The sequence below is a fragment of the Trichoderma harzianum genome (assembly GCF_003025095.1).
Source record: "Trichoderma harzianum CBS 226.95 unplaced genomic scaffold M431scaffold_4, whole genome shotgun sequence".
NCBI lineage: Eukaryota > Fungi > Ascomycota > Sordariomycetes > Hypocreales > Hypocreaceae > Trichoderma > Trichoderma harzianum.
The window spans coordinates 781929-802618 of NW_020209252.1; the positions used below are offsets into that span (position 1 = coordinate 781929).

At 48.4% G+C, this 20690-nt stretch overlaps 8 protein-coding genes across 8 annotated transcripts; 3 read left to right on the forward strand and 5 right to left on the reverse strand.

The window, feature by feature from the left end:
- Positions 1–81: 81 nt before the first annotated feature.
- On the reverse strand, positions 82–2853 carry M431DRAFT_506228 (hypothetical protein). Its single transcript, XM_024918772.1, has 17 exons — positions 2485–2853; positions 2382–2407; positions 2259–2311; positions 2100–2196; positions 1932–2012; positions 1779–1876; positions 1614–1718; positions 1490–1557; positions 1409–1429; positions 1225–1348; positions 1047–1167; positions 964–990; positions 937–941; positions 813–841; positions 707–760; positions 537–648; positions 82–473 (listed from the first exon to the last, which is right to left on the reverse strand). Exons 1-17 carry the CDS (start codon positions 2657–2659, stop codon positions 377–379), a joined length of 1293 nt encoding a protein of 430 aa, XP_024776151.1. The 5' UTR covers positions 2660–2853; the 3' UTR covers positions 82–376.
- A 255-nt stretch (positions 2854–3108) lies between these two features.
- M431DRAFT_3641 (hypothetical protein) lies at positions 3109–5229 on the reverse strand (the record flags this gene model as incomplete). The annotated part of the gene is made up of 1 exon (XM_024914589.1): positions 3109–5229. One exon carries the CDS (start codon positions 5227–5229, stop codon positions 3109–3111), a length of 2121 nt encoding a protein of 706 aa, XP_024776152.1.
- Positions 5230–5936: 707 nt separating this feature from the next.
- M431DRAFT_506230 (hypothetical protein) lies at positions 5937–7736 on the forward strand. Its single transcript, XM_024918773.1, has one exon. It carries the CDS (start codon positions 6068–6070, stop codon positions 7628–7630), a length of 1563 nt encoding a protein of 520 aa, XP_024776153.1. The 5' UTR covers positions 5937–6067; the 3' UTR covers positions 7631–7736.
- A 230-nt stretch (positions 7737–7966) lies between these two features.
- Positions 7967–9160, forward strand: M431DRAFT_506231 (hypothetical protein). Its single transcript, XM_024918774.1, has 5 exons — positions 7967–8186; positions 8252–8328; positions 8386–8469; positions 8526–8594; positions 8658–9160. The coding sequence occupies exons 1-5, from the start codon at positions 7987–7989 to the stop codon at positions 9056–9058; spliced, it is 831 nt and encodes a 276-aa protein (XP_024776154.1). The 5' UTR covers positions 7967–7986; the 3' UTR covers positions 9059–9160.
- Positions 9161–9591: 431 nt separating this feature from the next.
- Positions 9592–10602, reverse strand: M431DRAFT_492948 (hypothetical protein; the record flags this gene model as incomplete). Its single annotated transcript, XM_024917060.1, has 1 exon — positions 9592–10602. One exon carries the CDS (start codon positions 10600–10602, stop codon positions 9592–9594), a length of 1011 nt encoding a protein of 336 aa, XP_024776155.1.
- A 738-nt stretch (positions 10603–11340) lies between these two features.
- Positions 11341–13159, reverse strand: M431DRAFT_80312 (hypothetical protein; the record flags this gene model as incomplete). Its single annotated transcript, XM_024922929.1, has 3 exons — positions 11341–12036; positions 12100–12922; positions 13002–13159. 3 exons carry the CDS (start codon positions 13157–13159, stop codon positions 11341–11343), a joined length of 1677 nt encoding a protein of 558 aa, XP_024776156.1.
- A 1065-nt stretch (positions 13160–14224) lies between these two features.
- On the reverse strand, positions 14225–15881 carry M431DRAFT_111451 (hypothetical protein). The gene is made up of 2 exons (XM_024911798.1): positions 15474–15881; positions 14225–15411 (listed from the first exon to the last, which is right to left on the reverse strand). Exons 1-2 carry the CDS (start codon positions 15729–15731, stop codon positions 14437–14439), a joined length of 1233 nt encoding a protein of 410 aa, XP_024776157.1. The 5' UTR covers positions 15732–15881; the 3' UTR covers positions 14225–14436.
- Positions 15882–18112: 2231 nt separating this feature from the next.
- On the forward strand, positions 18113–19070 carry M431DRAFT_480163 (hypothetical protein; the record flags this gene model as incomplete). Its single annotated transcript, XM_024915840.1, has 3 exons — positions 18113–18287; positions 18348–18459; positions 18524–19070. 3 exons carry the CDS (start codon positions 18113–18115, stop codon positions 19068–19070), a joined length of 834 nt encoding a protein of 277 aa, XP_024776158.1.
- Positions 19071–20690: the final 1620 nt, after the last annotated feature.

Here is a 20690-nt window from a genome sequence, read left to right on the forward strand (position 1 = left end):
GAGCATATCATAAAATTACCTGGATGACGAAGCTACTATTGCGATGTAACAGCCTGCATCTGATAAATCTGTTGACTGATTTACAACTTGATCCATTTTCGTTCATAATATAGACTACCATCCCGCACAGCCAGCCCATTAACTTCGAATCATTGGCCAAGGCCTAGCTAGCCTAACAACAACCCAATACGCAACGGAGAAGCAGCGTGCATAGGACTTTAAAATAGTGTCGAGCATAGCATGCTATTGTTGTGGCGATGAACGCCTAGATCTTATTTCTTTCATTGATCTATCATCATCTAATCGAAATACCCAAATTTTTGCATCCTCTTCTGCAAACGCCTTCATGGAGTATACAACCTCGTTCGTCTCAAGCTTATACCTTTATATCTAGATGGTAAGATCTAATGATTGAGTCTGTGTCGTCAATAGCCAGGGGGCGAATGTCCGCCATTTGCTTGATCTTGGCAGTCCTGCGCATAGTGTCAATATCGCCCGTGCAGTGAAAAACCGCGGAGGAGAGGGGAGATGCGTACACTTCCTTGACTTGATCATCAGAGAACTCTGAGCCCAGGCCAAGCTGCTCGATTCGGGCCTTGACAGCATTCCAGCCTGTAATTCTTGAATTAATGGAGACATAGCGAGTCACTAAAAGTAGACGTTAGCATAGAGGACTTGATAAAAAGGGTGGTGGGCGTGGACGCACTTCCGAAGTCATGGGGATTGATGATCTCGTAGGTTGATGGGTTAGCAAGAATAGCTGTAACACAGTTAGCGCTGGAATAGGGGTGACTGCAACTTCTTCATCGTACCCTTAGCATGGATGCCAGCCTTGTGAGTGCTGAGTGAGAGTTAGTTAGAATAGAGTCAGGTAACCGTCATTGATCAATGAATAGCTTACAATGCCTATCTCAAGGTTAGCGGGAACAACATAAGTATGCTTGGACACAGGGGTTAACGTACACAGAAGCCCGTCACGGGATTGTTGAACTAGGAACGAGATTAGCTCAACACATCAGAGTTCAGAATGCTCTCCTTGTCCTTACTGGGATGTTGACCTGGACGGCATCGGCAACCAGGGTTTCTAAGCTCTTCAATGCCTTGAGATTATACTTGGACTTGACATAGTCCGGTGCTGTTACAACCATTCGGGCCATCAAAGCACCACTTCTCTTGGGGTCAGCGGTTTTGCTGTTCCTCAAGACAGACGGTTCTCCTACTTACAGCGGAGTGATGCCATTGCGTTCGCCGATTCCTAATACTGAGGTATCGACATGTGTGGCTCCAGCTTCGAGCGCGGAGTGTGCATTTGCAACTGCGCAGCCAGTATCGTCGTGAAAATGTGTCTCTGGGGTCAGCGTTAGCTGAGGGTTTCATAAGTTGGGAGCTAGATGATGGCCAAGGTTACCTATGTCGCAGCCCACAACGCCTATACATATGAGTTAGTTACAGGAATCTGCAGGTGATATCAGAAGACGCGGGAACTCACCTCTCAGTGTCCTGATCAAGTCGTAGACCATCCTTGGCGTGGCTCCGCCAACGGTATCGGCGACACCTCTGGGATCCGTTAGCTAACCGAACGCATGCGACACGGTGGGAAAAGATGTCCGTACACTCGGTCGACACCAGCCTTGTCACAAGCTTGGTAGAGGTGTAGGATATCGACGAGGTTGCTCCTGAAGGAATCCTCACTTGAAAAGCGGACTTCAACACCCTTGCTAAACTTAAGTTAGCTCTCATTACGGCGGCATGGGTCAACTTGTCGGTGGCTAGCGAACCTCTTGACATAGGCAATGACCTCCATCGCAATGTCCTTAATCATTTCCATGCTCTTACCATGGGAATATTCCCGGAGGAAGCTTGATGTTCCAATAACCTAACATGGCATAAGCTGTTGAGCAATCGAAAGAGGATTAGACGAGGGAGGCTACCAGGTCGACGCCATCCACGCCGCACTCGACTGCCTTCTTCGCATCCTCCATATTACAGCGGACGTGCGTAAGGATCTTGGCCTAGATATGCATAGTGCTTAGTTATATGTCCCACTTATTGAGAGCGACGACTGTCCCGCTATCAAACTAAAGCAATTGAGAACGAACCTTGAGACCAAGCTGACAGATGGCCTTGCAGTCATCAAATGAAGCTTGACTAGCTACAGGGCTGGTCAACTCGATGTAGTCTACACCGAAGTTATCACTTTACCAACTGTGTTAGTATGCGGTTCATCGTATATTGTGATTGTGATGCTGTTTACTGACAGTGCTTTGGCGATCTTGATCTTGGTTTCGAGGTCGAAGAAGGCGTTCGCAAACTAGTAGCGGATGTGAATATCGTAGAAAAGAAAAAGAAGTCGGGTCGACGTAGGAATTGAGGATTCATACCTGCTCTCCTTCTCTCAAAGTGCTCTCTAAGATACAGTGTCAGTCGGTCAGTCGCTGTGATGCACACGAGGAGGGGCACTAGAAGGAGGGGAAATTGCCATACCAATGATCTTGAACCTGCCAACATTTGAGATGTAGTCCTGAACCATCTGGTAGGGAGAAGACGCCGGTGTGCCCCGGGCAGGATAGACGCCGTTGCTTGTCTGTGCCGAGGGAGCAGCATTGTCTGTTGTCGAGTTCGCGGCGGGCGCTGTGTCTCCGTTGCAGGTACCGCACATGATGTCGACTGTGCTGGCAAACGCAGGCGGGTTTAAGTATCGTCGATGGTGTTATTGTTGGAAAGGGTATCTTCGGTTCCGCGTAAGAGTGAAAAAAAATTCAGCTTGGGCAGGATAAGTAATTGGAAGTGATGCCCAAGATTTAAAAAGCTAAACGTCCGTGACGTGAGTCAAAAGCGATGCCGCTGTCAGCGGAGGTTTTTGCGTTTGTTTCTACCTACGTAGTTGGTGGGGGCACAATAATTATACAGATTGAGTTCAATTGGCCAATCTCGATCTAATTCGATGCTCCCCAGACGGCCCACATAAATTTAAGGCACTTGAGGCAGTAGATTAGACGAAACTTACATAGCTCTACGTCACAGTGCGCTCGCGTGTCCAGTGCATGTTAGCGGAGTAGCATTTTATATATGCCGTTTACCTCAAAGATGTCATGTAGGGAGTGATATTTAGCATACAATCATCATGTCCCAATTACCTTTTTCATCACCTTCATGCTTTATTGCGTGAGCAACAATCTGTCCATCCATGAAACCATCAATATAACACGGTCCAATCACCCTGAGCCGCTTCATCTTCGTATCCGACCCAGGAACCAGCCGTGCTACACACGGAAAACGACACCCCTTGAAGAAAACGATTTCATCACCCTTTTCCGAATTATATGGGACAAGCCCAATATATCCTTTTGATGAAATCACAAATCTCTTGAGAGAGGTGGTGATTTTTAAAGAGTCTGTCAACGTCGGGGATGGTGCTGCAGATCTCATGCCTCGCTGCGCCTGCCATCCCATAAGAGTATGCCAAACCGAGAACCAAGTCTGCATTTGTTCCACTGATGATTGTATAAGATCCTCTGGAGGAACATCTTTGGTAAATCTCCCAGAGATTGGGTTTCGCCACGGCATCAGAGATTGTATCATTTCTTTAGTCAAAGGACCCATGCGACGGAAAACTTGGTCCCCGGGCCATATGCTCAAGTCGGTGCAGATAGTCCTGCAAAAGTCCACCCATTTCGTGTTTGGGGAATGACTATGGGCAAGTTGCATCCAGTGGAAGATTGTTTGCCACATCTCCTCATCAGTAGACCCTTCTGAGACCGTATAACCAAGAATTGCGACATCGTCTAGGACGATGCCTTCTACCTCGAGTAGTGTGTTGTTGTTCTCTGGAAATTTGACCGCGGCTTTTGTTCCCAAAGTAGCATCATACATCAACAAGGCATTTATCTGAGTTTCGTCTTCATTGAACTCATTCCTGATAGACCAATCTGGCACCCAGGAAGGCAACTTATCGTTCCGCAACCGACCAGCTGCAGACAAGAGGTCAAGTGAGCCAGATTCTTGGATAATCATCCTTGCTGCAGTGATATAGACGTCTTCTAGCCCCTTACCATAGTCGGGATAAATGAAAGAGGGGCTGTTTCCAAGCTTTATGAGAGACAGAAGAGCATAGACTTTGTCCCGAGCATCGGTGGCATCTCGTCTATTATGCATGCAGAGATATCTGTAGAGGAGGTATGAATCAAGGTTCCCGGCAATTTCAACTGCTACTGATCCCTCAAAATCTTGTTTTGGGAACAGCGACGTCAAAACAAGCTGATCAGTTTTGATGCCATGGCGGAGCTTTGCGTATATTTGCCGTGTCTTCTCGATGTTGTCAACGTGAGCAAGCAGAAGCTTCACAGCAGAGGCATATCTTGGTGGAGCATCGTTGGCTAGATATGAGCCGCAGCAGTCGGTTATATGAGCACGCACGGTGAGAGCTGCCTCCTTTATCATGGCCCATGGTACTGCGGTCGTTCGATAGATGAATATGGGTGAAGAGCCAACCACGCTCTCTTGTAGGGTCCATACGCGATCCCACCATGATTCCCGAGTGAATTCTTCAAACGTTTGAATCAGTGTCTGCCAGGGATATTGGGACTCTTCTGATCCTTCAAATGTCCCTCCCCATTGCGGTGCAGTGCTCAGATGCTCATTGATCTTAAAGGTGACAGCTCTTTCCAGGAAAGAAAAAAGAATCGAACTCTTCTTATCATCATCAAGCGATCTTTCAGAGTTGCTTTCGTCCCATGCTGGGGGCGAAACTGCTTCAAAATACCTCTGGCCGTAGACACAGAAGCGAAATTTGTGCAACTCTTTCACTTTTGCGAAATAATCGTTAGCGGCCAGATCAATGCCAGCTCCGAGAACGACAAACACCGTGGCGGCAGACGAGTAGATACGATCCATGATTGATACTTGAGAAGAGCGCTCCGCTACATCTTCCTGATCAATGCAGACAGCATCGGCCCAAAGCGGCATGCTCCATCCAGCTCGGCGATAGTAGCGGAGAGCGGTCTCTAGGCTACGTCCGATACGTTGCTCATAGCCGTTGATGTACAAGGTACCATCTTGAAAAGTTTCTCCCCAGACGTATGAGAGAGCAACATACTCTGGAGTATCGCTGAGGGAGACAACACTGATCTTGCAGTAGATATCAGCTGTCCATTCATCGGGGAGAATAGTGAGAAGGCGAATATCTCCATCTCTGAGGGGTAGCGTTGGATAAAGTGCCTGTAGTCCCATTTTCTAGTAGCGAAATACTTGATGGGTAGAGAATTGTGATTGTTTACTAACAGCCTGGGGTTAAGTCCCGGTTCAAAGCATGGCGATGGCCACGATACACGGATGTATATGTATGTATAGTGAGCACTAGCTTAAAAAGGCCATAAGGCCAGCATATTACTAGGGTCTATACGCAAGTTCTGCCCTACAATACTAATCAGGAGTCTCAGTCCGTTGAGTGTCTTGGTGTATTTCCCATTCTCCGATAACTTTAACATCTCAATACAGATATCGAAGCTGGTGTCCTACAAGTACCTCAGCTCTACTTCGTAAGATGGTCAAAGAGGGTCTCCAACGCTGTGTCGCGCAAGTCTACTCACACCAGCTGATCTATCCAGCACTAATACTATTGATATCACAGGTACACCATGAACGAATCAAGCCAGAACCCCCCGATGAAGAAAGCAAACAAAATCATGAGATTCCAACACAAGCTTGTATTAAAGCCAAGACCCTAGACCACATGGAGATAGTTTCCGCATCCATAGCGTGGGCGGCCTACAACCCGGTTGCAAGCACTTTCGGTCTTGTCCCACCAATCAGCCGCAAAACGGGAGCACATCAACGCCACCATCAGAGAGAAAGTCAATATATTAATGCGACTACTCATAAACCTCAATGCTACCCCGCGCGATAAACTGCCATCCATGTGAATATAAAAAGAACATAAAGTCGGGATGTAATGAAGAATAAGATTACATCTTCTTTAGCACTGTCAAGCCTTGACTGGCATTTATCTTCATGATACTACGCTCCGTCTTTTCCCAGCTGGTGGCTGAATAACTTTGATAAAAGAAAAATGTCCATCCCAAGCCGAGACCACACTCCCGAGAGCCATGAAACCGATGCATTAAACTCGTCGGCGCCCATCAACTCAGAGCTTCTTGCTATCGAGAAGAGCTCCTGGAAGCGAGCCCTGCATCGTGATCGCTATTATGGATCCCTCCTCTTCAACGTCGCAGCATTCATCCTCCCCGCCCTCTACGGCACACTCTCAAAACTCTGGGTCGCAAACATAGATTCTTCAATGGTCGTAACAACAGACGCCTTCACCTACATGAACACCGCCTCCGAAGCCGTCAACGAGGGCCTCCCAAGAGCCGCCTGGGTAATCATTGGCGACGAGGCATCCCGAAGCCTTTCCGAGCGCCTCCAGCTGACCCATACTCTGATTGCGTTCCAGTCGCTGGTGGGATTTCTCCTGAGCGTGATATTTCTCGGCGCGGCCCCAAAGTTCGCCGACAGCTTTGTGCCAGAGGAGGTTCGGGCGGCGAGCTTGACGTATGTGCGCATCACTTCTTTCACCGTCTTGAGCGGCGCGATTGAAACGGCCGTCGCATCGGCAACGAGGGCCTTGGATAAGCCTGATGTGCCGCTGGTCATCAGTTCCATCAAGTTTGCCGTCAATATAATTTTAGATCTACTCATCATCTCTCGCTATCATGTCGGCTCCTTCGAACCCACAGTCAATATGCAGGGCATTATTCAACTAGTGTGTAGCCTAACTGCCGCATTGGCTGGATTGGCCTATTTTCTCTATTTCGTGAGCTTTTCAACGTGGCGGAAGCATAGTCAGTTCCCACTCGACGACCACGTTACAAGGACCAGTAGATCCCTTTCGCCAAACCTCCGAGGACTACGCGTCTTACTGAAGCCTGGAATCATCTTCTTCGCCGAGTCAGCCATCAGAAATGCATTATACCTTTGGCTCGTTACCACCGTTGTTTCTTTAGGATCCGTTTACGCCACTGCTTGGGGCGTCTTCAACACCATCCGCTGGGGATTGGTCATGGTTCCTGTACAAGCCCTCGAGGCAACATCTCTCCAGTTCATCGGCCATAAATGGGGACAGTGGCGACAACTGATCGGAGTCAACAACCGGAGGCCAAAGGCAGGCTGGAAGGAGATTTTCAGTCTCATTAGCCCTGCGCTACGGTCACTTGTGATAGCTCTCCTCGTCGAGGTCCCCATCGCCATTTTTCTTTCGGCGTTTGGCGCCCGGCCGTTTGCACTTTATATCAGCGGATCGAGTGAAGTCGCCGATGTTACTGCGCACATGTGGCGGACCATTGACTGGTGCTACATCTTTTATGCAATGTCGACGCAGCTTGCGACTATTTTGCAAGCAACCAGACCCAAGTGGTATCTGTACCAGAGCTTAGCAAGCAACTTGTTGTATGTTCTACCATGGGCGATAGTGTGTCAAGCTGTTCATTTGGATGAGGGAAATGCATGGACATATCATAGCCTCATATTTGGAGGCAGCCTTGTTTTTAGTTTTGTTGATGTTCTTATAGTAGTCGGCGTGTGGATGTGGACCTTGTGGGCAGGGAAAGCGAGATTAGAAGTGATCCAAAATTAGTCCGCTTGGATTAATCGGATTACCATGATGCTCTGGACGAAATGTTTCTCAGTGTTGTTGCTAACAGTTGTCTATACATTAATAACAGAGAAAGTTTGATGAAGACCACGTTGCCCTCTTGAATGCGTTTCCCCATGATTTATCGTAATAAATATCGGTTATTGCCTACTATTTCCGTTAAAGAAGCCATATCTTCCCATATCCAACGACAGTCAAGCCTAGCTTCGATCTGTCCGTCGATCGGCCCACAGCCACCCGGAGCGGGGTGGGTCTTCCGAAGGCCGTATTTAAGCATTGTTGAGGGGTTGCTCCATGGGATGAGATGGTTCAGATTCACTCATATCAACTGCTTCAAGATGTCCATGACAACCGAAGACTGTACCAAGGTCCGGCCCGGGTTCCCGCGGCCGGTCCCGGAGACGCCTGAGAAAGTGTTTGAACAGTTTCAAATGAGAGACAAGGTTGTCATTATTACCGGAGCAGCAGATGGTATTGGTCTTGCTGTGACTGAGGCAATGGCAGAGGCGGGCGCAAACGTTGCTCTGTGGTACAACTCGTAAGATGATCCCCCCAATAGTATAATCCCTGACTACGATATGTCAAGCTTATACAGGGACGAAGGAATGATGCGGCCGTTGAGAAAGCAAAGAGCCTTGGCGAGACTTATAAGATCAAAGCCGCCGCATACCAAGTCGACAGTACGTGGCAGTGTATCTACTATTAAAGCCTCTTATTGATGCTGATGCGACTCCCAGTCTCTCAAGCCGAACAGGTGAGCACAAACATTGCCAAAGTAGTCCAAGACTTTGGCAAGATTGATGTCTTTGTTGCAAACGCGGGTGAGTTATAAGCACCTACGTCACTGTCAGATTCATCAACGCTGACACTCCTGAAGGTATGGCAATCTCGCGACCCATTCTAGAGCAGACTCTAGACGAGTACCGCAAACAGATGTCCGTAAATGGTCTGTATACCAATCCTCTCCGACAGTCAAAACATCGCAACGCCACGCTTACTACCTAAATAGTGGACGGCGTAGTCTTCTGCTCCAAGTACGCCGGCGAGGTCTTCAAAAGCCAGGGCTTCGGCAACTTCATCATCACATCCAGCATGAGCGGTCACATTGTCAACGTGCCCGTAGACCAACCAGTGTACAACGCCACCAAGGCCTTTGTCACGCACTTTGGAAAGTCTCTAGCCCGTGAATGGCGAGAGTTTGCCAGAGTCAACATAGTGTCACCCGGCTTCTTCGACACCAAGATGGGCGCCAACCCTTTGGCCATCAACGAGGCGTATCGAATGGCCGCGCTGGGCAGACAGGGCCATGTTAAGGAGATCAAGGCCTTGTATCTTTATCTTGCTAGCGATGCATCGACGTACATGACGGGCAGTGATGTTCTCATCGACGGCGGCTATGTTCTTCCCTGAGGATCAAATTATGTTTGTATAAGTATGTGGTCACATAACAGCAAAGCATATAGAAATCTCCAGGGTCATGGCATTATCGCCCTTTATCAACTCCAATACAACAGTTCTAAAATGTTGCAAGATATATGTGTCATCTAGTGAAGTGAGCTTTATGGGATTTCATCATATATGATCGCAACTTCATCGAGTTTTAGTTTGGCATTGTCCTTCTTTCTTTGGCTTCAATGATGGAGATTTGAAGTTATTGCTAGCTCTTCACATTCCTCTTTACCTACTCATGAACCGTATTCAGCAACTTTTGTAATATTTTAAGACTATCTATAAGTAATAATGAGCCGAACCTAACGAATGTATACCTAAGAAACTTCACTCCTGCAACATAAAATCATCAACTGTTCTGAATATCCCACACCTTTTCCTTCTTCAAAATCATACTTGAACATAAAACAACCCTTTCTCTTCTGTTAAGCAACTCGAGCAACAACCCCTTCTTTTCTCCCTCCCGTCAGAATCTCCCCACAATCACGTCTTTACTAACATTCATTGCACCAACGTTCGAAAATTCCCTCCCAAAGTAGCCCGCCAAGATGTGCCCTCACCGCTTCATTCCCCAAGTTTTGCATCATAAACCTGTTAAAAAGCTCTCCAATCATGTTCCGAGTCAGCTTGTGGCCCTCTCCATCCATGATCTTCAGTTTAGCCGTGTAACCAAGATGCCAAAACATCGCCACGGAGTGTTTCGCATGCTTAAAGTGAATTTGCTCATCGTCCAAGCCATGGATTAATACCACGGGTGTAGAAGCGTCTGTACGATCGATGTATCTCTTGTGGGTAGGCGCTTCCCACCGAGTAGTAAGATATGTGAGGAATCCCATCAATCGCGCGCGTCTCGCTTCGTGAGTCTGTTCATTGCCGCGATCGACATCAACAGTTGCAGCCGAGGCTTCAGAGTTGGCTTCATCCTGTTCAGAGCTGCTTTCATCCTTATTAGGCATCTTCGACCGAGCGTTCTCCACTGCCTTTGTCTGTCCATCTATCGCAATGTATTTCAGATCAATGTGAAACGGCATCACGGGGTGAACACCCAAAAGCCCCCCAATGCGCTCTTCCGATTGAAAGAGAAACGCCGTCGCAACCGCGAATCCTATTCCAAACCCCACAAGGAAGACGTTTTCTCGACCGACTATCGTAGCCTCTCTGAAGACTATAGTCTTGATCTCGTTGATACAAATACTAAGGTCCTTCCATTGGCTCGCAGTTGCCGTGTCGTCGGCCCCGATAGGGTCGTCAGTCAAGTACCAGCGACGTTTAATAGCAGGGTCATAGACTGCGCTTTGGTCTGTGCCAGCTGTCTCCCGAGTATCATAAAACGGTAGGTCGCACATGACGTATCTCGCCTGCCCCATAATGCTTGCCAACGTATATGGCTTCGTTGCTTGTTCGATTTCGTACAGAAGCTTGCGTCCTGAGGATTTGATGTCGGGTAAGAAGATGAAGGACGCTATGGCCCTTCCAGCCTGAGCGTTTTGAGTAGCCGACGACATGACGGGCAAGTGTGTGGCAAGAAATGTGTTGTTTGAACTGGTTATTGTTATGCTCAAATATAAAATAAAGAATAACAAAGATTCCAGCAATTAATAGAGAAGTAAACAAGATTGTTGATAAAGGAGGTGAATGTCGAGTGCGGCTTCAATGTCAAGGAGAAGCCAAGGTGAAATTTGGATCGCTTGTAATTCACTTGGTACCAATTTGATCCTCAAGTCAATTGCAGATATAGAGATTGAATAAGATGAAAAGCAGAAACCAGGGTCAGTGCAGCTCCTGTTTATTGATATAGCCCAGCCCAAAATACTCTCCTCATGAGGCTTTCTGAGTTGCTGCGCAACGGGAAACTTATTGACAGCCCAGATGAACACTGCCTTTCCATACTCTTAGTACGGATTCTCCCAGAGACAGAGTTTCTCGTACGCCTTCGGATAACAAGGAGTACGCCTTCAGATAACGAACAATTTAGGAGAATCTCGAGCCATCTTAGGCTAAGCATGATATTCTATTGAATTCAAAGCTGGCCAAACCCCTATACTTTTAGAAATAGGCAAAGAATTATATTCCAAATGATTTATATACGACTTTGGCGCCTAACTGATAGATCCCCCCTTTAAACCTCCATAAATCCGTTAAGGATGATCCCATAACATACTAGGTACCGTGTACTATAGACTAAAGATACAAGAGGAGGAAAAAGTAAAAGTCAACATTATCCCAGATTATCCGTTCCCATCCTAACGCCCATTATCGGAACGCCCATTATCGGCAAACGCCGCCATGCTTCCCTTACGCCGCAGGTCTCCTGCTTTGAGCTTCCGCACCACTTGATATGATCGATCCAATTCGTTTTCCACAGCACATCGTATCCTCAGCGCCGCCAATGCCGGCCAAACGCTCCTCTCGCCACGTAAAATCCAGTAGTTCAAGGTATCCCGTGTGGGCGTCTCGAGCAAGCGAACGAAATCGCCAGCAGTCACTTCTGGGACTAACGTCATCGATGCCGCCGGCACTTGCTCGTCAACAAGGAAACGACGAATGCTTGCCGGTAGAAGACGAAGTGAATCTAGTTGCCGCAAACGATGTCTGATTTCAAGCCCCACCACTCGAACGAGGAAAGCTGAGAGTTGTGTGGACTTGCTTCGTGTCTCCAGTAAAGACGGCCCGTGCATGTCGGACTGTAAGAAGGGAATAAGATAAGGCCTTGCCTGGCTGACGATGAAGTGATTCACGTTGAAGAGCTCGGCAATTCGTCGAAGGGGAGAGTCGCGGTCTGTGTAGGAAGCATGCGTCCAATGACGGAAATCGGTCGTGTTTGCTGGAGCCCAGGGAACAATGTTGCCGTGAGCATCTTTACACAAGATTGTAGCTTTTGAGCGGCCATATAGGGATGGGGAAGAGGCATTGGAGGCGACTGCAGCCGTCCAAATCAACTGTCATTATTCAGGTCAGCACAGTAACAGTGGATTTATGGAAGTTCGTTGGTTATCACATACCACGTTCGGGGCGGTGATGTAGTTCAGGAGAGTTGGGACCCCTGCCCCTAGACCATCCGTAGCCACCGTTATGTTGAGCACTCTCTTGCTACGATTGTACGCCTCTTCAAATGTCAAGTCGCCAACATTTGCTCTTACACAATCTTCGAGCACGGTGACATCCAGGAAGTAACCTTCTCGCGAGAACCGTCGAATCCTCCGTAAAAGAGTCTCCCATCTCGACTTCAGGGATTGCTCGGCAGGGATTTGGCCATCTTCTGTAGTTCCCTTGGACGCAAAGGCGCTGAGATCGATACCATCACCCCGGAGAACGCCTGGAAGCTCTTCCTCCGTGTGTATCGCTACCAGCGCAGCTATCAATGCACCAGTTGCTGTGCCAGTGATGATTCGCGGGAGCAAGCCTCTAAGAAACAGGGCCTTGACAACTCCGAGATGGCACAGACCAAAGATTGCACCGCCTTGAAGGACCAACGTAGTCCGCCCAAACGCTTGTCTCGTGTCATGAATAAAGTCCAACTTCATCTGGTTCGTCAACGCCTTTTCGTTTGGATGCAGGCTCGAAGCAGCACTCGTCGGGAGAGCGCTAATGTCCTCGACCGACTCGGCCACCTGAGCAATGTATTCCTCGATCAAGTATTTGGTCCCAGAAAAGGATCGGTTATATAGTTTTGGTACAGCAATGTTGCCGAGGTTGCGCACGAGACCCGACCGGAGCAGGTTGACGAGCTGCTCGTAGTTGTTTTCCTCTCGTGCGATGATGAGCGAGTCTAGCCGCTCTGTTATGAGCGCCCAGTCGTAGTACTTGGACGTTGGATTATTCCTCCTATTCAAAGACAGCAATAGGTTAGTACAATTCCCAAGCGCAGGAATAAAGACTGATAAAGACTGATTCATCTACGTACCATAGATCGAGCCCCAGGAGGTTGTCGAGATGGAGCGCCGCCTCTTCCCACTCCTCAAACGTCTCTGCATTGCGCAGCAGCTCAAGCCACAGCTTGACGGGGTTCTTGCGCGTGTACCAGCTCAGGAGCTTCTTCAAGGGCGTCAGAAAGACGATCATGGCGATGGGGAGCATCAACGAGAGCGCCGTTACCTTGCGCCAGAAAGTAGCCACGTCCACCACCACCCTACAGACAGCCAGCACGAGCCCCATGGTTGATGGTTACGCCGAGGAACGCCTGATGACGCCCCAGACCATCTCACGAGGGCAACTCTGCTGCTGCTGCTGCTGCTGTTGCTGTAGCTGTTTCTGTTACTATTGCTGTTACGCTGTCGCTGTCGCTGCCGCCGTCGGTCGGTGCACGTTGCACGTTGCGTGTAAGCAGTGGGTCGGTTCGGGTCGGTTCAATCAAGTTCAGTCAGTTCGCAGCGCGCCGAGGCATCGTAAGCTGGACTCTGTAGTTGTCGTTGTAATCCCGTGATCGAGAGATCGGCAGAGCAATCAATCGATGTTTCCGCTGCGAATCAGGTCAATGGCGCCGTGTTTGTTGTTTGTCTGGTGAATCTGCAGCAACGCCCTGGCCTGCACCACGGCAATTGATGACATTTCCGGCGTTCCTTTTGCCGTTTTTCCCACGGCCTGGCCGCTAATTAAAAGGACGAGCATGTGATGGATTGTTGAGCAGCACAAGTATGAGATCACCCAGGAGCCGCGCCACAGCGCCACATTTCTCGGCCCAGAACATTCAATGACAGGCGCGGATGCATGACAGGGGGAGAGTTTAGCATTAGCACCATGCAGGAGCACGCCCGGAGCATTATCGATAGACATGTAACAGCAACATGCATCAAGGCGGCAGTACTAACAATTGAACTGGATTCGTTTACTGAACTATTAACCAGCTAGAACTACAACTCTTTCAATCCCTTCACCTCGAGAACTATTCATGTGCCCTTCTCAGGGATTCTCTCGTCCAAAGTGGAGGCTTCGCAGGGACCACATTTCCTCTCAACGTTTTTGACTGGGGCTGTCTTGCCACCGCTAATAAGTGCCTGGATCGAAACGGCGTTGGGGAGCGTCTTATTATCCATTGTCTCAACTCGTAATTTACGGATCGTACACTAAAGAGTCAGTAACATCAGAGCAGGACATCGTAGCAATCGTTCGATGTAGACAGATTGATATGTCGACCATCAACCGATGGCATGTGGTAGCATATTTGGAGAATATTGTTCAAAATCCCTATCAAATGCATATTGCTCCAGCGTCTCCCTTTTGTATCTTTTGTCCCAATATCAAACTAGCACTCAGCTGGTAAATTAGTTTACATTATAGTAGAGGCTTGGCGGAAGCAATGGCTCTCGTCTTCCTCGTGTGAATCTCTTCCTGAAAACGCCCTATTCATCGTCGTCGTCAATCACGTTTCGCCGTCTGCCTGATCTGCCACTGGTCTCCATTGGCTCCACCTCATCTCCCTCCGCGTCTTCATCGTCCTCCGGCTCCTTGGTTCGCTGCCTCTTGGATCGCGGGGCCTCGTCCTCATCGTCCAGAATGTCTTCTTCCTCATCATCATCAACACCGCTCTCCATCTCCTCTTCATCACTGCCCACCAGGAAACCATCGTCCAAGTCGTAGTCTTCATGTCGCGAGACACCCTGGGGCAGGTCGTCATCAGAGTCATACTCTGGACGCCGTCTTTTAGGTCGCGCAGAACCGGGTGCTCCTCTCTTCCGGGCTGCTCCAGACCTGGCGCCCTCCAGACCACCAATTGACAGCCCACCACGACCGGATCGTCCCACACCACCGTCCATCTTGGCCACGGCATTGTCGCGCTTTCGCTGTGCCTTCATCCGCTCCTTTTCGGCCAGCTCGGCTTGCTTCTTCTGTAACTCGGGATCGACCACTGTCTTGATAATCATCTCACCGCCGGCCGATGACTTGCTGGCTAGAGCCATTCTCTCCGCCAAAACAGATAGGGCATTGTCTCCAACAGCCTTGTTTGGCTTGATTGTGTACTGCTCTGACAAGTGGCCCACAGTCATCAATAAATTGCTACTTAATTCGGCAGCGGCAGCGTAGTAATGGCCATCCTTCAATTCATCGTAAGGCTGTCCGGGGCCTGGAGCCAACCCCTTCTTGTTGATCTCGTAGTGTTCGCCAGCGATGGAAATGGTAACAGAACCATCGCTCCACCGGTAGATGTTTGTGTTGCTTTTCAGTTCGTTTGTGCTTGCATCTCTGCGGACCCGGACGACATGTTTTGGGTGCTCTGCTTTGGCGTTTTCAAGATCGAACGCGGAGGGTTGGAAAGTTTCCTCTTCGTATGGCTCGGGGAGAAACCTGACGAACTTCGGAACTCGCATCACACGAAGCTGGCTCATATGTAAGCATTTTGATAGTCAAGTGAGAGTTTGGGCGATTTCAAAGAACTTACCGAGTCGTCGGACGGTTTGGGGATGCGATGGCGATATGCTTGCACGGCCATGACGATTCTATCCTTAGTTTCCTGTCGTGACTGGCTCCCATCATACTCTCGCGGCTCGGCATCGCCATATGCTTCGGGATCTGAGGCGAGATCATCGTCGTCTAGAATGCGCGCCTGGGGAGAGGCATCCACCTCATCGCCCTCGTCGCCGAAAAGGTCATCGCCGCCCTCGTCGATGGCGTCAAGGGGATCCTCTGAATCGGACATTGTGTGCTGCTGCGAAAGAACTAGGCCGAGAAAAGGTTATTGTGAGACGTTCTAGGCGCACAAGAGAGCCTCAGTGCACCAATGGGCCGTATAATTGATGCGCAGGGATAGGAATATTGGCGACACTGCGATTTCGAAATCTGCTGCGCGAGGCACGTTTGCAGAGCGCGGTCTCAATTCAAGCAGCTCGGCGTTTGTGGCTGGTGCATTGTCTTCAGCCACGCCTACGACTTGGGCATCGGAGCACGAGACACGATTGGTTGGTTTGATTGCTTAGTCAGATTTTACACTTAGTTGAGCCTCTCTTCCGGATATCGGGACCAGTTTTGGCGCTACCCATCCACAAGGCTGGGTCTTTGAAGGCAAAAGGTAGGCTTATCAATGAGATTCAAAGATGGCGCCATTTGTGTTTGACAATGGACATTTTACTATGAAATAGCAAACAACGCATAGCTGGTTATCCAGAGAAAATATCAATCAGTGCAAAGACCAGTCGTTAGGTTTGTTTTTGGCAGGCTGATTGATTGCATGTGACGTTGATGTTGGGTTTCAGAAGCATCTCTCTTCAACTGCCACCTTCAAAAAAAAAAAAAACATCAATTGCTGGATTATACCCATCTTACCAGCTTCGTCAAACAATTCCTATCTTTCTTCTAATGATCAGTTTGGTAAAATGACCACTAAAACATATACCAGCCATAGGCATCAAAAGTTCCAAAACGCGCCGCTAATGGCTGACCTGAAACCTCCACACGCCTAACCTTAGCCATGGTTAGCCAAGGCAAAAGCGAGATTGTCCTCATTACTCGATCCAAACGGCACTAACTCCCCCGTGCCAATACCGCAAGGCTCCGTACTTTGTACTTTGTAATAGCGCCCGTCAGTTCCTTATTGCAACGGAACGGGCCTCGCAAAAGTCGTCGTAAGTAACTCGTGCTAGTTAGTCTAAAACTCGTGCTGGGACCAACATCCCGTTCGAACAGCTGGTACTTTGGAGCATTTTAACAGCTCATCCTTCATCTATCCCTTCAAGAAGCAATCCGAATAGAACCTACAAGGCGAACCCGGTAGCGAGCACATGCCACTCAGCCCTGGACCAGCCATTCTGCACCCCTATTTTCTACCTGCATAGGATCCCGTGACAAGGCTGGAGCCCCGTCTGCAGTCCATCTGTTTGCTGCACCCGCCCTTTCGCACCCCGCCTTTTTACAATGTCCAACCTCTTCTCTGGGATGTAAGTGAGGCCGTCAAATTCCGGCTGTTTCTTTGTTTGTCGGTTTGTTTTCTCGTCGTCTGCCTTTGTCCCCGATGTTGTCTTTTTTGGGAGAGATCTCGGTAACGCAGCACAGCTGTTGCATTGCCTTGTCCTTGTTGAGAAAACTACCCGATTAGGCTTCATTGAGGGAGGGGGTCCTGAAACAGCGTCTCCCAGCGGTGAGGGGCAAGTGTCTCGAGCCGCTGTTCACTTTTGATATCCCGAATATCATCATCGTTGCAATCGGATTTCAATCGCCCTGGAATCCCATTGGAAAATACTCGTCGTGGCGAATCTCTCGGCTCTTGGGCTTCTGTCTCGCACTGCTCAGAGGCGTTCAATGGCTTGAGACAGTCTGGCTGGGCACCCTTGACTGAGGAGCTCCCAAGGTGCCACTTTTAGGCATTATCGATATCCAAACGACAGCCCATCATCTGAGCTGCTGCATCGGCGTTGCCTGTTCGTCTCGTTTCATCGGAATGGACACTCAATATGAGTATTTATTCCCACGTGTCATCAATCTCAAGTACCGTTACAGAGCAGCTGTCGATAACTGAGCTTTGAGAGTTGTCGAGTCGACACGTCCTAGTTGCATCCCGCAGCTATTATATATGCTCCTAGCAGACGACCAAAGACACCAAGATCACAATCTCCACCCCTGATCCTAATTTATCTATTTCCTCTTTCGTTACCCCTTTCCCTCTTGTTTTCTATTTATAAAAGGCACACTCAGTCCCTGCATGCTTCGGCATTTCGTCTCAACTTAAGCCTCATTCGACAACGCTAGAGACGCTTTAAGCGAAGCCCACGTTGTCTCTACCTTACAGTACTCAAATCTCTACTCCGCTATTCACTGCACCATCAATCTCATCACATCTCTCTTGACTTGCTTTGCTTTGCATCTATCATCTATCACCTATAATATATGCCTTTCCGCTAACCAGGCTTCAATCTTAGCAACGCTCGTCTCCGAGGCGGGCCCAAAAGCCCATCCCCATCACAAAGTGCCCAGCCCCCCCTGCATCCCTCCTCCGACGTCGCCTCATCTCCCAAGATACCTTCAGCCAACTTACCTCAGAGAACTCCTTCTTTTCCTACCCCAACTTCTCCCGCCCAACCCGCTAGAATGGCTGATTCGGGTGCCCCCAGCGGCGATGATATCATCAACTCCTACCACCTGCCGCGGCCGCTTCCGCTGTGGCTCAACTCACATTGCGCAAAGCACATTGTCAAGGGGAACTTTATGACCCTGAGCGCTCGACCAAAGACGGTTGAGCAGGGGGAGTGGGTTGCTCATCAAGGTTAGTATCCTACATTGATAGCTTTTTACTCCTCATTAATTGCTGACCAATACGGTGTAGTTGTCGAGCACTATCGCAACCTCTGGAATTTCGTTCAGGTAGTCCATGCCAAGGAGGAGAACGGAAATACCATCTGCAACCCAACAACTTGCCCTCGCATGTCCGCAGGAGCGTAAGTACAAGGCTTTCCTCTTCATCTCAAACTCATATTTCAGTATGCTAACACCAACTACTAGCAACCACTCCTTCACTTGGCTCAACAGTCGTCGTGAGCCAGTCGAGCTGCCAGCTCATGAGTATATGACACTCATGCAGCGATGGATCACCGGCAAGATCGACGACACCGCCATCTTCCCAACTGACCCTGCCGGCGTCTCCTACTCTCACAATCCCGCCATGTCGTCGACGCCACTCTCACAGCTCACCAACCCAGGCGAGGCTGACTGGGTCGGCAAGCGATCTGGCTTCCCCGACAAGTTCATCGACATCTGCCAGATGATCTTCCGCCAAATGTTCAGAGTCTACGCCCACCTTTACTGGGCTCACTTCTCAGAGCCCTACTATCACCTCAACTTGGAGAAGCAGCTCAATAGCTGTTTCTCACACTTCCTGCTAACAGCCACTGCGCTGGACATGCTGGGGAAGCAGGAGCTAGAGCCTATGCAGCCACTGATTGACCTCTGGGCGGCAAACGGAACGTTTCCCCCCGAGTCCAAGGTCTACGAGTATGCCAGCATTCGGGCTGGTGAGCGATTGATTCAGCTTGCAGGCGTCGCGCAGTAAATGGGTTTTTTGATGAGATTTGCGGGTTTGGTATGAGATGGGTTTCATGTTTCATCTGGGATACAGGTGCCATGATTAAAAGACAGATAGATGAGAAGCATTTTGTTCTTTTAGGGTGCATGTAATCACAAAATAATAAATGGCTGTTTCGAGCGCAAGAGCAATGGAAGTGAAGGTTCACTCTCACATGTGACGTCAAAAGACTACATCGAGTCAGTGAAGCTGCACTTATGGCATGTAATCTCGACTCCATATATCGACCAGTTCTTGTTCGGCCGTAATTCACCCACAATGCTTTTCTGCTGCAGGAAGGAGCTACACAACATGTCTCAACCCATGAATCAGATTCAACACAACTCAAGAATATCAGCATAGATATATCTTCGCACTCATGGCTCTTTCTTTATCTCACTTTCTATCATACCTCTACTCGGTTTCCCGCTTCCTTAGAGGTATTGGTTCAAGGGTGCCATAACTACACCCTATCTATACTCCTTATGAAACTGTTCGTGAGGAGAAAGAAGGGCAGGATGTTCAAGTGAGATCAGAACCTCTAAACGATGTCACTCATGGTTAACATTGGGATCCTTTGTTCATCTATTGTTTCATTCTCCCGAGATCCTAACCCCGTTAATACTCAGACCTCATTTTCTGCCATCAGGTCAATCTTCGTTCGTTACAAGAAAAGGGACTTACTTCGGCGAAATCTCTCAGTCTTTTCTTCATTCTTCGTTTACTCCATTTGCTTGTGGTGACCCTTTTGGCCACTTATAACATAAGCTTATTCATGAGAATGAGGAGTCAATGGAAATTCATTCATAATGAAGAATTAAGATGTTACTCAGAAGAGCATTAATATCATCTCCAAGCAGATATAACCTCAGAGTTATGTACATCAACAGTAAGATGAATGCAAACAAAACATATCAAAACTTCAATACTAACATTAGACCATCGAGAAGTAAGAAGTTATTATAGGCAAAGATGAAGTGTGTTGTAGGCGAGTATGAAGTGTGTTGACATTCATGAACTATACAACTTACATCTTCAGGGTATTCCTTACTGTTAAAGACAGAAATTAACAGAATTATGGGCTTTCAATCATTTATTGACAGTAAGTTACGTCATTTATTCTTCAAAACATTGATCAACTCTCGTCCATGACTTTGAGATAGTATAAAATCCCCTTCTATATACCTCTAATCGTAAAGCATCCATATTAGTTCATACAGTCTACCTTCTGTGACTTGTAATAAACATACGTTTTTAATAACATCACGCCTTCTATATAGAAAGCTCCATCTACATTAGCTGTCGATCGAGGTTAATATACACGCGATATATATCTCTCATGTACTCCTTCGGAAAAGTCTTTTCAGCCGCATACACAAACGTATAGACTCAACCAATCCCCTTGGACACAACACACATCTCTCCCACAGAAACTTGACGGCTCACACTCATTCGTGCAGACGTCAGATAGCCCTATCCACTATCGAATAGACTAGCCATGCAAAACCCCCCTACCTTGCATCTCACGATATCCAATCGCCCTCCAATTTACCCAGAAGATCAAAAAGTGGCAAAATAGCCAAATACCACTCTTCAAGCACAAACGGT

Bases quoted from the DNA above. Each gene is read 5' to 3' on its own strand.
- M431DRAFT_506228 (XM_024918772.1), bottom strand. From the start codon at position 2,659: ATGTGCGGTACCTGCAACGGAGACACAGCGCCCGCCGCGAACTCGACA. The intron at 2,312-2,381 runs GTATGAATCCTC...ATCCGCTACTAG, and splicing joins CTTTGAGAGAAGGAGAGCAG to TTTGCGAACGCCTTCTTCGA. The intron at 1,430-1,489 runs GTGAGTTCCCGC...TCATATGTATAG, and splicing joins CTTGATCAGGACACTGAGAG to GCGTTGTGGGCTGCGACATA.
- M431DRAFT_506230 (XM_024918773.1), top strand. From the start codon at position 6,068: ATGTCCATCCCAAGCCGAGACCACACTCCCGAGAGCCATGAAACCGAT.
- M431DRAFT_506231 (XM_024918774.1), top strand. From the start codon at position 7,987: ATGTCCATGACAACCGAAGACTGTACCAAGGTCCGGCCCGGGTTCCCG. The intron at 8,187-8,251 runs GTAAGATGATCC...ACAGGGACGAAG, and splicing joins GTTGCTCTGTGGTACAACTC to GAATGATGCGGCCGTTGAGA. The intron at 8,329-8,385 runs GTACGTGGCAGT...TGCGACTCCCAG, and splicing joins CGCCGCATACCAAGTCGACA to TCTCTCAAGCCGAACAGGTG.
- M431DRAFT_111451 (XM_024911798.1), bottom strand. From the start codon at position 15,731: ATGTCCGATTCAGAGGATCCCCTTGACGCCATCGACGAGGGCGGCGAT. The intron at 15,412-15,473 runs GTAAGTTCTTTG...CATATGAGCCAG, and splicing joins CCAAACCGTCCGACGACTCG to CTTCGTGTGATGCGAGTTCC.